Raw genomic sequence first — 16,001 nt, forward strand, 5'->3', positions numbered from 1 at the left:
AAATATACCGGTTTCACTATATAAGAGTTTTTTTTTGTTGTTTTTTTACCATGAATTTGTAACCCTATTTTCTTCAGATTGAGAGAGGAAATACTGCAGTAGATCGACTTAAAATGCCCTATTTTACTGTCAGGAGTGAATATTGTAAAAAAATCCCAAACTAGTATTAAAGGAGAACTCCGGCACAAAATGAACCTGGGGTGTAATAACACATTGGTACCGAGTCAACTGTTCTCTGGGATTTGTTTTCATGATAATCGAGTGTAAAGAGTTTTATCTCTAAAAACTGTTTAGCTTATAACGCTAGTATATGGGGCATATAATAAGTAAAAAGAGATCGCTGTTAATACCACTAACAAGGCTCAAAATAGCCCCACACTAACACGGTAGCTTAATGAGGGTCTCTACATACAAACCGAAGCACTGAGAACTTTGTAAGTGTACAGACAGTTTAATAATAATATACTTTATAAAGACAGTACCATCGCGGAGCCATCTTTGGGAAACAGCACGGCGTTCGTGGTTTGACTGGTCGTGACTGTTTTCCAAAGATGGCTCCGCGATGGTACTGTCTTTATAAAGTATATTATTATTAAACTGTCTGTACACTTACAAAGTGCTCAGTGCTTCGGTTTGTATGTAGAGACCCTCATTAAGCTACCGTGTTAGTGTGGGGCTATTTTGAGCCTTGTTAGTGGTATTAACTAGCGATCTCTTTTTACTTATTATATGCCCCATATACTAGCGTTATAAGCTAAACAGTTTTTAGAGATAAAACTCTTTACACTCGATTATCATGAAAACAAATCCCAGAGAACAGTTGACTCGGTACCAATGTGTTATTACACCCCAGGTTCATTTTGTGCCGGAGTTCTCCTTTAATATAGGTTTGCAAGGCTGTTTAAGGCATCTTTACACAGAAAAGCGACACAGAAACCAAATCTGAAGCGGCATAAAATAATAAAAAAATTGCATTTACACAGAATGTTTATTGCTTCTCTAACGCGGCATAATTGCATTTACACAGGAATTAGAATCGCGGGAAACACTGCTTTGAACATTACTACCGTTTTAACAACGTGTTATAAAATGAATTAAGAATCAATGAAATAATAGCCTAATACAATGGAAATAAAAATATGCATTTTTAAATTAATTTAGTTTATAAATAGTTTTTTCTATTTCTTAAAAAAATGGTTCCAGCTGGGACAAATGCAAAAAGATATTGTGAATTATTACACCGGGTATATCACCGCAGGATTAAAAGAGGTTGGACTTTTTTTTTTCTTCAAAGAGCCAGAAGTCCTTTGGAGTTTGGAGAAGGCACAACAAATGAACAATGATGGCGTTTCTGGAAGAACAGCAGATGTCACCAGACCTTTTGGAAAATCTATTTGTGTCGGGCAGTGTTGATATTGTGAACCAATATATGGGAAACACTGTAATATAATTTGACAGCAATCAATTATAGTTTAACCTATCCATCTTCACCGTCACGCTAGTAACACGTACAGCTGTGCATCATCACAGTGCAACGGTGGAAAGCGACCATTCTCAAACAGTGTCGCACCGCATTCCCAACGATGTTAAAGCCACATACAGGTATTGTGGTATATTCAAAATTCATATCATAACAAAAATAAACACCGGTATTCGGTATGAACCGTTATACCACCCAGCACTAGAAGAGTGTCATCTTGCTCATCATCAAACAGGTGTGATTACAGCACTGTGACATCAATTAAGCAATCTGAACGGGAAACATATCTAATAAACCAGATGAACCAATTACAATCCCTGCGTGAATACTGAACATCACGGCCTGTGTTTCATCTCAGCTCAGAAGACACTGGTGGGCAATAGAAATGGCTCTTTTAAAGGGAATATATCATGCATTTTTAGCTGGTCATTTCCCCCCCTGATGGCCACTTACACAGTTTGTAGCCAAAAAAAGTCATAATCTACTTTTTTATGACCCATTACCCTCACTCTGACCCTCGGGATGTTATATATACGACCTCTGTATGCAAATATGATGATATGTCTCACAATGGACTGAAAGTGAAAGATTCAGAGTATGAATATGTCTTACAATAATTTCCTAGAACATACCAATCACTAAACGGTATGCGAAAAAAATGAAAAAATATATATATAATTTAAATTTTTAATTATATTTTAATTATATAGTTATGTTTATTTTGTATATTCATATGTATCATATCATATATTATTTATATATTATATTACATATAATTATTTTTTATTAATTGCACTGATAAATGATTTATATATATATATACACATATATATTACATTATGATATTATATAATACATGTATATGTTATGTTTATATAAAAATATGTATTGTATTTTATATATATATATATATATATATTTAGATTTATACATATATATATATATATACTGTATTTCATCAATACTGATATGATGGATGAAATACAGTAGGTAGATTTGTTTTGTTTTTTGTTTTATTCATTAAACATGTTTAACAGCATTACATTTAACATTAACACTAATTCGACATTATAAGCGTAATTCTCTGAACTATTGTGACACTCACAGACCATGTTTCAATTATAATCACACGTATTGTGCTTTTATGATAATTAAATTCAACCATACAAAGGGTACAAATGACTTTACTGTTATTGATCTCATCTGGAATTCATTTATAATAAATTTGCCATTACAAATATTTCTCCACCAATTACTCATAAATGCGAGCCCTGCCATGTGTATTGAAGTCAAACACCAGTTTCTCTCAATATAGTCATAAATGTGTCCACTTGAACAAATACACGACGATAAGTGCTCAAATGTTAGATAAGGCCTTGAAGAAAGTCCTCGAGCAGCTGAATACAAAGCGGCTCTGTCACGAGTATCCAAAGTCCGCTATTAACGGCAGTCGTGAGATTTCTTAAGACAGCATCAAACACAGAACGCCATCCACACTCGAACGACTAGGTGATAATGAGGAAAATCTGTGGGCGGTGACATCAGTCTTTCCCGCTAGTTCAGCCGGACACCAGTCCGTTCGTAAGTTTGTTTGTGATGCTGGAGATCAGAGATGGAGTTAGTGCCCTGATCCTAGATCAGCGTATCCGGGCGAGACTTCAGATAATTGGCTCTCGGGAGGATCGCTAACCATCGCCGCTCTGAGCAAAAAAAAGGCCTTGCTTAAAGAGAGGAGACGCACACCAAGGACAGTGAAAAATATGAGAGGACATCAATAACACGAGCCACTGGACTCATTTAGCAGCTCTGTAATGACACAATACAGCAGGGAATACACTCTAAAAGTCAAACTGATGGTTAATGTCAGTGTAGGGGAGCAAAAAGTAGTGATTAACAAATACATTTAAATTTTTCCAACAAATTTAGCATTATAGATTGACAAAACACTACACCATTACAGTGAATCGGCTAAGGACCAGTTCTTTTCAATCAACTTTTTCAATTAATTTGATTGATCAACTGATCTTATTTACAAACGTTTCTGCAAATAGTCTGTTTTAGAGAAATACTTTGCTCAGACGGTTCATTTCAAAGAACTGGGGCAAAACATAGATTCACTAATTGATTTGATTCACTGTTGCTATAGTGTTCAATTGAGTTTGTTTGAATCAAATTGATTCGTTCAGGCAGCTAATTTTTATGAACTGGTTTTAAAAGGTTTCGCCGATTCATTTGATTCATCCCTCAAATTTGTTCATTTAGACGGTTCATTTCAGTGAGTTGCTTCAAAAATAGATTCCTTTGAGTTATCATCACTCAATAGTGTTGAGAAGCAGTCTTTTTTTTAGCGATTCTGTTCATTCTGACAATTCATTTCAGTCAGCTGTTTTAAAAACTAATTTACTGAATCATTTGAGTCATCATCCAATAGGGTTCATTTTGTTTGAATCAAATCGATTAATTCAGAAAGTTCATTTAAATAAAATTGTTAAAAAATAGATTCACTATTAATTTGAGTCATGAACAGCAATACTGTTCCCAGTGTGCCATTTTCATTTTTTGGTAGCACAATAAATGTTTGGTAAAACATTTCAATATTTACAATGCATAAATGTACATTATCATAAAAAAACTACTTCAGATCCTATTTCTTTGTGCCATTAGCTATACTTTTAATTAGTAACTACTTCTCTTGAGTGAAACTACTTTAAAATGAGTAGTTGTACAATAACGCTGTACAATTTGAAAACAACTCTGAGGTTGATGAAACAAAAACATTTTTAAAATCGATTAATGGCAGTGTCCTATATCAAATGAATGTAAGACAGGAAGGGTGTGACGCTTCATCACAACACTTATTAGGATGTGATTCACTGGAAGTGGCAGGAACATGATGCCATCTGAGATCCGGCACGATGGCTAATGACTTGTTGGCCGAACACCTCAGGAGAGCCAGACCCGATCTAGCTTGAAGAGGTTCTTTATCAACCTGGCTTCAAGAAAACAGCATTTGTGCCGCAGCCGACTCATTCATCACAAACCCTCCAGCTTCTCCCAATCTCAAAGCCCAGACCGAATCTGCAGATGTTTTTTGCATTTTCATTTACAAGTGGGCCAAGTAGATGGCGTATTATAAACCGAGGCAGAGACAATAGTCAAATATCATTGGAAGATATAGCAAATAGTCTGATTAGCATAGTAGTCACATTCATTTTAGCATGTCAGTTCGTTCAGCTAGTTCATTTAAATTAAATGATTCAAAATAATGATTCACAGATGCAGTAAGCCGGGAAGATTCTGTGACATTTTGCATACAAATTGTTTAAAATATTTTCTCAAAGACAGCAGTAAATTAATATAAATACATTTCTGTACATATATATAAATAAATATATAACAATGATATTGTAGTATTATTAAAATAAATATTATATTATATTAAAATGTAAATGTAGATTTTTTTATAAAAAGTTTTATATTTAGGAGTAAATCTAAATTTTTTAAGTGTTAAAAATAGCAGTATTTATTTTCTTTAATGCTCTTATGTAAAAAAGTATGGTTTAGTTTTAAGTGATAATCAAAAACATTACATTTGATGTCTTTTTAAGGTTATTGATATCCTTATTGCGTTTGTGCCAGATACATACTGCTCTTTTTAACAATCTCACCCTTCGTCGGGAGTTTGATTGACAGGCGATCTGACCAATCATAATCCGCCATCCGCAGAATCCGCCATTTTGTCCGACCAAGCAGTCAAGAGAGTTAGTAGATTAAAGTCGGTGGATTTGAACTTGAAAAACTGTGTACTGACGTCTTTCCACAGTTGAAACAACATTCCTTCTGATGTTCATTCATGTTTATTTGATGCTGTAAATAGAAGGTAGTGGTCGACCGATATGGGTTTTTTGATGGCCGATATCTTAGAGAGCATGGTGGCCGATATAAAGCCGATATTTATATTTATAATAAATATTTAAAAATCTTTAAAATAAACATGCTTAGGCCCTATACTTTATATGGCAACTTCTTGAATCTGCAATCCTATTACAGTATTTTTCACAAATAAAGTAATTGTTTAAAAATATATGAATATGCGAATAAAAAGGAAGTAAAGACTAACAGGGCACTCAGTAATCTGGTAATTTCATGCGCACTGATAATCATATTTTTTCAAATAAAGGCAATTTTTTACTTTGACTTTTGACAAGGTAACGATAATTTTACATACAGCACACATTGAAAAAACGACATGAATATGACACAGTGGGCAACTGGACATAGCACAGCATATTTTAAAATGAAGGATTTAAAGTTTTTCGATCGAGTCTCCTGTGAAGCTGATCTGTTCGCTTTCACTCACTTCACACGGACCGTCACTCGCAGTAACACGTTTATGCAGGCTACAAACGCACACTTCACAAGATACCACAGCTGGATTCGATTAAATCTGCAAGGTTTGTGAAATTAAATGTTTATTAGATATTCAGAGAATTGTTTAAATTATGTAGATGCGCATTTGCTGAATGTTGACGGTAAATGAGAAAGTATTTTAGCCTGATTGTTTTCCTTTTCGGTTACAAATAATATAAAAGCAAACGCATTACTTTATCGCATACCATGTACTTTCTTTGATTACCAGTTCTGTAGCCACCGGTTCTGTCTAACAAAGTATTAGATATGACTGACAGATATCGTAAACTAATGAAGACGGAGAATGTGAGTGAGCGCTGTGTGATCAGGCGCTGCCGTTCTCTTCTCAGGTGCTCAGCGCCGCCCGTCAAAATAAAAGTCCGTATAGGCGTCAAAATAAAAGTCCCGGTTCCAACACATCGGCCAATCAGTAAAACTTATCGGCCGATGCCGATATTCCAAAAAAGCCAAATGTCGGCCGATATATCGGCCATGGCGATATATCAGTCGACCACTAATAGAAGGAATAGACGATCGGAGGACGTGGCTTGTCGGACATAGCAAAAGTAACTAAAGGGGGCGTGTCTTTGCAAAAGAGTCTGTTTTGTACCTTTAGCTACTAGTTATCTTTATCTTTGCTTATATTGATTCCAACTATTTTTTCTAAATTGAACCACTTTAAATTACCAGTGGCCTCATAGCTACAGAGTCTAAACATCTTCCACAAAGCCTCATTGTCATAAAATTAAACATACTGTCTACTCTAAAGTCTATTATCAAATATACAGTTCTTCAAAAGGGTGCATAACTAGCCTAAAATAATCTACACCACAGCATTAATCACACACAGCAGGGAAGAGGGAAATTTCGCCACAGAACAGCAGGAAATATTTCAAAGGAGCGCTACCATTAGCCACATCCTCCATACACACATGAAGATCAGTCAATGTGCAGTCTGGATATTCATAAATGATCAATGGAAATATAAATGATGCTCATGAGAGAAAAAGGAAACGCCAAGCCCCTCAGTGCAATCAGGCCCACATCTCTGGTGTGTTTCCAATTAAATGTACAGATGTAAAGGCAGAGAGACATCTATGCCACAGGGCAAGAGTTTACACCAGGCCATGCCTTACAAACTGGTATTGGGGGTATATAATATGGAGGAAGCGATCTGTTAGCATTCCTATTCACTCCAAAAGCTGGAACAACGCTTATATCAGCAAACAAAAATATGCTATAAGAACATTTAGCCAATATTCCCATTAAGTTAAATTCTCTGAACGTTCAAAACATCCATTTTTTTAATTGTTTTGAAAAGGTTTTCTTGGTTGCATGAACTTTAATGGAACATTCCATTTTTTATTTTGCAAACATTATGTGAAGGTTCATTTTGAATGTTCTCTGAACGTTTCCTAAAAAAGTAGCAACTTTAAACAAATGTTTTGAGAACATTATTAAAGACCACATAACTTTTGAACGAATATTCTTTACTAGGGGTGTAACAATATATCGTGTCACAATATATCGCAATACAAAAATGCAACAATGGATAGTGACAATCTGTATTGCGTATAGTTCACCCAAAATTAAAACTACTGTGTGAGAATTTTTTTTACGTTTTCAGAGTTTTTGTGTCAGTACTACATTAACTGCCATATATAATGTTGAATATAATGTATAATAATGCAATGGGGGAATATTTGTGGGTCCTGATAATGCCAAATGTCTGATGTTACCAGTAAAAAGTGGCCTACGTTATTTTAAATATCTATTTGTGCAAGCATATTCGTCTGAAATAATTCTGTATTTTCAGCTTCAATATCATGAATATTTTTATTCTGGTGTCTCTCTTGTCCTGTGCATTGGGTTTCCAAGCCTATTCATTTACACCCACAATAAAATCAAATTTAGCATTTTAATCAACAATGCATTTTTTCTCAACATTTTACCATATTACTTTTTTTTTTTTTTTTACCATATGACCTCCGAGTATCGCAATAATATTGTATCGTGAGTTCAGTATCGTGATATGTATCGAATCGTGACATGAGGGTATCGTTACACCCCTGTCTTTTACCGTTACTGGAACCATTACATTTGTTTAGAACTTTGAGAGAACCTTGCCAGAACGTTTGCCAAAATTCCGAGAATGTTCCCTGTTAGCTGGTGTGTAGTCAAAGTACACACACTCAAAATCCACCACAAAAACACTCAATCCCGCCATCTGGAAGAAGACGATTATCATTGTGCAAAAAAGCAAATCGACTGCTAAACGACAGAACATTCTAGTCATGCAGACACGCTCAAATTAAAGGCAAATAAAAAGCTTGCGGATGTTAAAGAGAAATAAATGCTCGGGCTCGGAGGCGGCCTCAGGGAACCAGAGAAATGGATATTGATTGGCTCTCACATAGCAGGCCAATCAAATCCTTTGTAGCATCCAGCCCTGACCTGATGGATTCTTCCCTGCTTGGCTCTATAGGCAGAAGAAAAGACAGATGGCCCTTTCATTTCGCTTTCAGCGTCCTTTTTCCCCCCAGCATCCTTTTTCTTGCGATACATTAATAATGGGCAATAATCGTGTCTGTCTAATTATTTGTCCTCTAATCAAAGAAAAAGCTAAAAGGTTGCTTTCCAGGAAGGTCCGGGCGGATGTGTGAATGAATATGGGTTTGCTCGTGAGGTCATCTCTCATTGTCCATGAAAATACACAAATTGATCGTTCACGCACGTCAAGTTCTGCTGCACTACATGTTGTGTGAACTCCCCATTTATGTGTTCAGAGATTAAAAAACAACCTAGAATGGAATTTAAAGAGATCATAAAATGAACATTTTGCATTATTTATTTATACTCATGTCGTTCGAAAGCTTTTTCATCAGTGGAACAGAAAAGGAGACACTTTGAAGAATGCATTCGGGCGCTCTTTTCCATGAAACTACAATAGGGACTCGATCTTTTAGGCTTCAAAAAGGACTTAAAAATACCAGAAAAGTAGCCTATATGATATTATACTATACTTTCAAGTCTTTGAAAGTAGCTTTTTGTAAGCAACCAATCAAATTTAAATCAACATTCACCAAACTCCATCTGCCATAGTTCAGCCGGATTATGAACATTTCATTCTTTTGAGTCGGATCTTTCCAATGAATCAAATGATTCAGGTGATAAAACCAGTTCTGCACGTTTGGTTGGATTAAAAACTTATTGGTTGCCTTTAGGTTCAGTGTTAAAATGGCAATGTGAACGTTTGCTTTTTTTTTTGGATCGGACCAAACAATCCAAGCGAACCGAACTAAAAGTGTGAACAAACCCTTCATTTATTGTAATTGGAGGCAAAAGTACAATCTTTTAATACCTTTTACTTTCCAAAGAAAGTCACACAGGTTTGGAAGAACACAAGGGAGAGTAAATTATGCCAATTTTAATTGTTGGGTGAAGTTTCCCTTTAACAAGCATCTTTAACTTTATATGCAAATTTAATACAGCACTGTTTTAATAGAAAGAATTCTAAAAAAGGAAGGACTCTCTCAGCTTGTGAGGAAGTAGAAAAAAGGAAAATCTGAGCATGAAGTAAAACATTAGCAAACTCAGAAAGGAAACAAAATGAGGCCCGTCTCAGCCTGGATTAATGTGCAGCGCGAACGGTCTTTCACAAATTGATTTCTCTCTGGTAGAAACGGCAAATGTCCTTGCCTCGTATCAGTGGCGCTCTCGACTGATAAATCTTCCCACCACTGGAGGCTGGAAACTTTTGAAAGGATGTTGAATTCCTTCATACTAGTATTCCTCTGTTGGTCAAGCTCAGTAACATGAAAAACCCCGGCACTGTAAAGAAAATAATTGGACTTTGCTTGGTTTTTTAATGAGTCTGTCCTCAGAGGGTTTGAGTGAAGTACAACTTAAATGATAAACAAATGGACACGTTCACATGACCAGCCTCGTATCGACAAGATTGCATCCACGATAGCCATCTGTGATCCTCCACAAAAATGCAAATAACCGAATAAGAGAAATCTGTGTTGTGGAGCTCTTGACTTATGGATATCACAAGTGGGCTGGAATGACAAGACATGCTTTTCCTTCTTCTTTAGAGGACTGGGAATAATAAAAAAACAACAATCATATCTGAAATATTTGGTGTGACGACAAGGACAGACAAACTGCTCAATGACTGCCAGGCTTTCTAATTCAACATCTCTGTGAGGACAAACTGAACAGAATATAAAGGAGGAGTGGGAGATGGACGAGACAGAGACGGTCACGATTCATCTGAGGGTGACAAACATGTCAAGAGTGTGCTGTGCCAAAGGGATCCAACAGGGAAACTGTCCGACTCTGAAGTTACTAAAGTCATTAAAGACTACAGAGAGAGAAAGAGCAGTTCTGCTATTACTGTATATTCCAGGAGCACCAACAATTTAAAACTTATACTAAACTTCTGCTATCACAAGTGAACACTGATTACTCATGACAGTACAATCCTTGCACCTCTAGACTAAGTGCTTTTAGCCTGATATGTCAGGCACGACCACTGTTGAGAAGACTAGATAAAGGCTGACCACCTCCATTACATGTATACATATATATATATATATATATATATATATATATATATATATACACATCAATAAAAACAATAACATCTGTACAATTTTAAACCCTCATTCTTAAAGGTTAACATTTAAATATTCTTACCGAATTACAACTCTACTCTTATTAAAATTAACCATTGGTCATCTAGAGTATCATGCATTTGGATCATGATACCCACAGGTAAAACCACACATGGCACCTCACTACCACGGTAAAAAAATATATATAACAATATGGTTTCTATAGTATCTAGAATAGATTTATGGTATTTAGTCAATCAACACATTTAGTATAAATAAAAATGCACAAAACTATCTTATATCAAATGTATCTGCAATTTGCCCTATATTTTATTTAAAGTCCCCCTGTAGTCAATTATTGTATTCCTTAAAACTAATCTTTAATCACCAAAATTACATATTTAAACGTTTTTTCCTTGAAAAAATTCTTCATGCCTTAAAATAGCTTGAATGTAACTCTACAACCTGGCCTCATTTAGTATACGGGGATCTATGCATATGCAAATGAGCCCCGCCTCCACTCACTCACACCAGCTCAGAGATCCACTCGTTGACGATCACACGTTGATCTTATTGGTTACAAGGTAGTGTGTGACGTCCGAAACACCAGCGATTTCAAACCGTGTTTTTTAAACTGTCTTTGGTTCACTGCAGATTTAAGAAGAAAATACTCAGCAATGGTGTTGACTCATGAATTTACACATGCTTTGTCTCAAAGCATATTAAAAACACCACTTAGACATGTAAACAACTTTAAAAACTTGACTTTCACCACAGTGGGACTTGAATACTTAATACATGTCTACATTGATAATATAATAAAATTCGATATGAATATCCCACATTTCTACTTTTATACCATGTTTTTACAGTTAGTGTTACTACAGTAAATCCATGTTAATGTTGGTAATTGAAAAGTATTCTACCTGGATTGTTTGTCGCATCAGATGTTTTTCCGCGGCAATGTTGTTGAGAACGTCAGCGCTGGTTTCATCTGGCTTTAAACTAGTTTAAATCACCAAGACATTTGTGCTTGTATCGGAGACTTCTGCGCTGAACTCGAGCGCTTCTCACTGGATGTCACTGCGCTGTTTAGTGGTCGTGTGATTGAGACGGTCAGCGAGTAAACGCATTAAATGGATAATAAGATAATAAAAGATAATAAATGGTCCGTGTGCCGCTTTTGGCGCGTTTAATGTTTCTCATAAGCGACAGAAATGGCAGCGCTTATCAGTTATCAAATTCAGTTTCTCTCACGGTTTACTGCTACACCTGGCCTAAAATCTAGTGCCGTCAGCTTGTGTTGCCAATGTGGAACTGCATGATTTGTAGGCCTAAATGATCCGTGGCGGACCACATATAATTTATTCTAATAGACAAGCTGCGGGTCGTTTAAAATTCATCCCCGGGCCACAATTGGCCTGCGGGCCGGACCTCAGACAGCCCTGTTCTACTCTGATAGTACACCTATGAATGTAAAACCCAGGTTTAACTGAAAGTCTAGGCTTCATTCAAAAATCGATAAGGCAGAAAATCATAGTGCTATTGGGTTCACGAATCAGGGCAACTGGAGTGTGTGAGGAATTGTGAAACAACTCCATCATTCATCGAAATCAACCGGATTAACCGACTGATCCATTTAAAGAGTCTTAATGAGGGAAAATTTCTGAGCCTAAAGGAAAAACATCAACAATATTAACTTCAAAAAGATGAAAATGTGCACGTGTGGATTAGCGTTCTGCTTCCGAATGATGCAACCTTCATACAATTCCCTAGAAATGCATCTAAAATGTGCTGCAGCTCATATTTCTCTCCAGCAAAATAATCAATTTACACAGTGCAAGTTCCTGAGACTCACTACTATCGCTACGTGCATCACACAAAGCCAATGTGCAATACGTTTATAGTGTTTTTATAGTGTTTTGCCACCTTTTTTTCAAAGCTTGACAGCCTGTGGTCTCAAATTATTTTTTGTTTCACATAATAAAGACACGGATGACAAGGATTAGCTACATGAATTTATAATATCTCATTAAATAAAAAACTCATCGGGGGTCTTGTGTTGACAAATTAATCTTGTATAAAAACGTCTCTGCACAAATGACATACACTAAATGACATATTTTGTATTCAAAAAGCGAACTTTCCTAGTTTATATCTCACGCACAGATGGAGGCTTACATGGTTTAATACGGCTGTAAGAAAATCATGACCATATGAGCCATGGTTATTCATAACCATATGAGCATGGCGTGTGCATACGTGTGGAGACTGACCTCTTCTTCTCGGATTCGTATTTGCTGAGCAGTTTCTGCAAGCCTCCGCTCTTGAAGCCTTGCGAATGTGATGCCGGAGCTCCAACTGTGACCACATCATAGAAGGAATCTGTGGAGGAAACAGCAAACATCCTTCAACAGGCCTTACAAATCAGAAACAAGCCCACGGCGTATGGTTTACGTCTATATTTCGTCTTGTTATATGTGCTTCCTGTTGTTTTGTGAATCCACCCAAACAGCCTGTTCCAACTGAAGAACTGTGATGCATCTATTGAACAGGGCGTAGAGTGGAACGACGTGCTGTTTAGACTTATTTAAATGTGTGATGCGTTTCAAGTATGGAAATCACCTGCACAACAGCAGAGCTCCAGAATAAATACTATTGAATATCACAAGTAATATGAACAAGATAGTATATGCTTCAGTTTTATATGAAAACTACATTGTATATCCAAATTTCCAGTTACTCAGTACATAGTACTTAACTACCCACAATCCTGAGCAATAAAGTTATTAAAACAAGTCACTTATGCTCACCAAAGCAGCATTTATTTGAATGTATTTTATAATATAATGTATTCCTGTGATCAAAGCTGAATTGTCAGCATCATTACTCCAGTCTTCAGTGTCACATGATCCTTCAGAAATCATTCTAATATGATGATTTGATGCTCAAGAAACATTTATTTTTGGTATCAATGTCGAAAAGAGTAGTACAATTTTTTTCCCCAGAATTTTTTGATGAATAGAAAGTTCAAAAGAACAGCATTTATTTGAAATACAATCTTTTGTAACATTATACATGTTTTTACTGTCACTTTTGACCAATTCAATGCATCCTTGCTGAATAAAAGTTTAAATTTCTTAAAAAATAAAATAAAATATTATTACTGACCCCAAACTTTTTAATGGTGGTGTATATTATTATATTTATTTTACACACACACACACACACACACACACACACACACACACACACACACACACACACACACACACACACACACACACACACACACACACACACACACACACACACACACACACACACACACACACACACTCCAACCACTATATTTAATTTATGAATACAATAAATTAATTTCTTTCTATTTTAGTCATTTTTAATGAAATATCATGGGAACATTACATCAAAACCAGCTCATGGACTCTTTAGGACAAAATCTCAGTACTCCAGGAACACAATATCAGGCATCATTAGACGACTAAACATTCATGCCCCGAGGAACAAATGGGTCACTCCATGAACCAACTACTGTGCAACTGTGCAAATAATATATTCCATGTTTATTTTATATCCTATAAAATGTGAGGTTGTAAAACACGTGTTTGTTCTGACAATACAATTCATTAAAAAAAAGACTTTATATTCCAATGATTCAACTCAGACCAGATTGCTTTAGTTTAAGGCTTAAAACTAGAATGTATAGGCGGTTGCTTAGAGCATAAACAAGCTGCAGTGGAGAATATTCATATATATTAATACATCGCCCAACATACACTGAAATAGAGAGGGCGGCCAAATGATTCACACATGAAATTTGCAGTGGTTTTATTTTTACACCCATTTCACATCGATTTCCCAAAGTCGCCTATGGAGAAAATGAATGTGAAATATTGTGTGCGGTCACTGTGCAGGTCATACACAGCATCTGCAGTATTTCTGCTAGATATATGCAAGGTCAACCGATCGGCTCCAAGGGAAGTGAGCGCGAAACATTAAACAGAAAATAATGATTGGGGTCCCTTCAAACACGCCGACCCCGAAACACGGGGATCGTGACGGTTATAAGCTTCGTTCCTTCGCTAATGACGACGAGGTTCTTGTGCGACGACTCGCATCCCACCCTCACGCTCTTGCCGCTCCCCGGCCTATTCAGGAGACTCTAATTGGCTGTTTCACAACAGTGCACCCACACGATGAATAGTGGCATATATACGGGTCAGGATCATCCGTCACACATGGCCCAATTTGGAGGCGATTTGTGCAGGTTCTTGCAGGCTCTATAAATGGAGGCTCTGATCCGAGCGGCTCAGGCACCTGTGTCTCTCAGTGGTGGAGATGAATTGTTCGCAGAGGACTAGAAACCTTTAAAGTAGGGCTGTCAGTTCAACACGTTAATTTGCTGCAATTAATTCGGTACTGCATGAAAGTACGCAAAAAAATATACAATTATGCCAATTAAAGGGATAGTCCACCCAAAAAGATCATTGTCATCGTTTACTCACCCTAATGTAGATCCAATGGTGTTCTTTCTAATTGTGGAACATAAAAGTGGATGTTTTGAAGAACGCTGATGACTAAACAGTTTTGGTTCCCATTGACTTCCATTGAAAGAACAAAAAAGTCAATGGGAACCGAAACTTGTCTTCTTTTGTGTTCTGCTGAAGTGCATACAGGTTTGGAACCACATGAGCAGTGTTGGGGAAAGTTGCTTTTAAAAGTAATGCGTTATTGCGTTACTCCCTTAAAAAAATAACTCAGGCCTCGTTTACACTGTCAGTGAAATGTGACCCAATTCCGATTTTTTGCTTATATGTGACACAGATCGTGTTCTATGACCGTGTAAACAGGATAAAAACGCATGCATTCGGGTTTTTCGAAATCGGTTTCAGGCCTTGTTCATATTTGGAAAAAATCGGATATAAATCAGATATGTGCCAATGCGACTGTCATGTAAATTGACAGATCGGATTTCCTGAGGCATTAGGCTACGTCTCCGCGGTTTAATGACGAGAGAAACCCAGACGCGCGTCTGCAATGGGATGGATGGCCCGGCGAAACGTCGTGTCGTCGTAGGAGAGGAATGTGGAAACACGTTGACACAACATATCAAAGGTTGGCTTGCTCGTCCTCAAATTTCGGATCCACTGCTCCTCGTTAAAGCCCGCCACGATCTCATTAAAATGTGTATCTATAGCATGAATTTTATTTCTCGTGCCATTATGGCGTGTAATACGCACGCACTCCACACACCCCTAATCCTACCCAAGGGGTTTACAGTGCGTATCATGCACGCAAAAACAATTTTAGGCGTATAAATGGCACGAGAAATAAAATAAGTGGTATAGATAGTATTAGATATGCACTTTCATGAGATGGTGTTGTTTGTTCCCACCAGTCCTTAGATCTCTCTCGCACACATTAACTGAAGCACATGCGCAGCTGCAATGATGGCCCTTTTCGTCCTCCTC

The 16,001-nt window shown here is 36.8% G+C and overlaps 1 protein-coding gene across 9 annotated transcripts in view; it reads right to left on the minus strand.

Annotated features, from left to right (window-relative positions):
* The window catches only part of inpp4b (inositol polyphosphate-4-phosphatase type II B), a 177,119-nt gene that overhangs the window by 45,215 nt on the left and 115,903 nt on the right, over positions 1-16,001 (minus strand). For all 9 annotated transcript variants that reach the window (XM_077245910.1, XM_077245914.1, XM_077245913.1 and 6 more), the window contains one exon: positions 12,786-12,894. In XM_077245910.1, coding sequence (XP_077102025.1) covers positions 12,786-12,894 — 109 coding nt within the window. The remainder of the gene's footprint in view (positions 1-12,785; positions 12,895-16,001) is intronic.

Source organism: Siphateles boraxobius, unplaced genomic scaffold (genome assembly GCF_051911475.1).
Source record: "Siphateles boraxobius isolate OS27281-9 unplaced genomic scaffold, OSU_SipBor_1 29, whole genome shotgun sequence".
Lineage (NCBI taxonomy): Eukaryota > Metazoa > Chordata > Actinopteri > Cypriniformes > Leuciscidae > Siphateles > Siphateles boraxobius.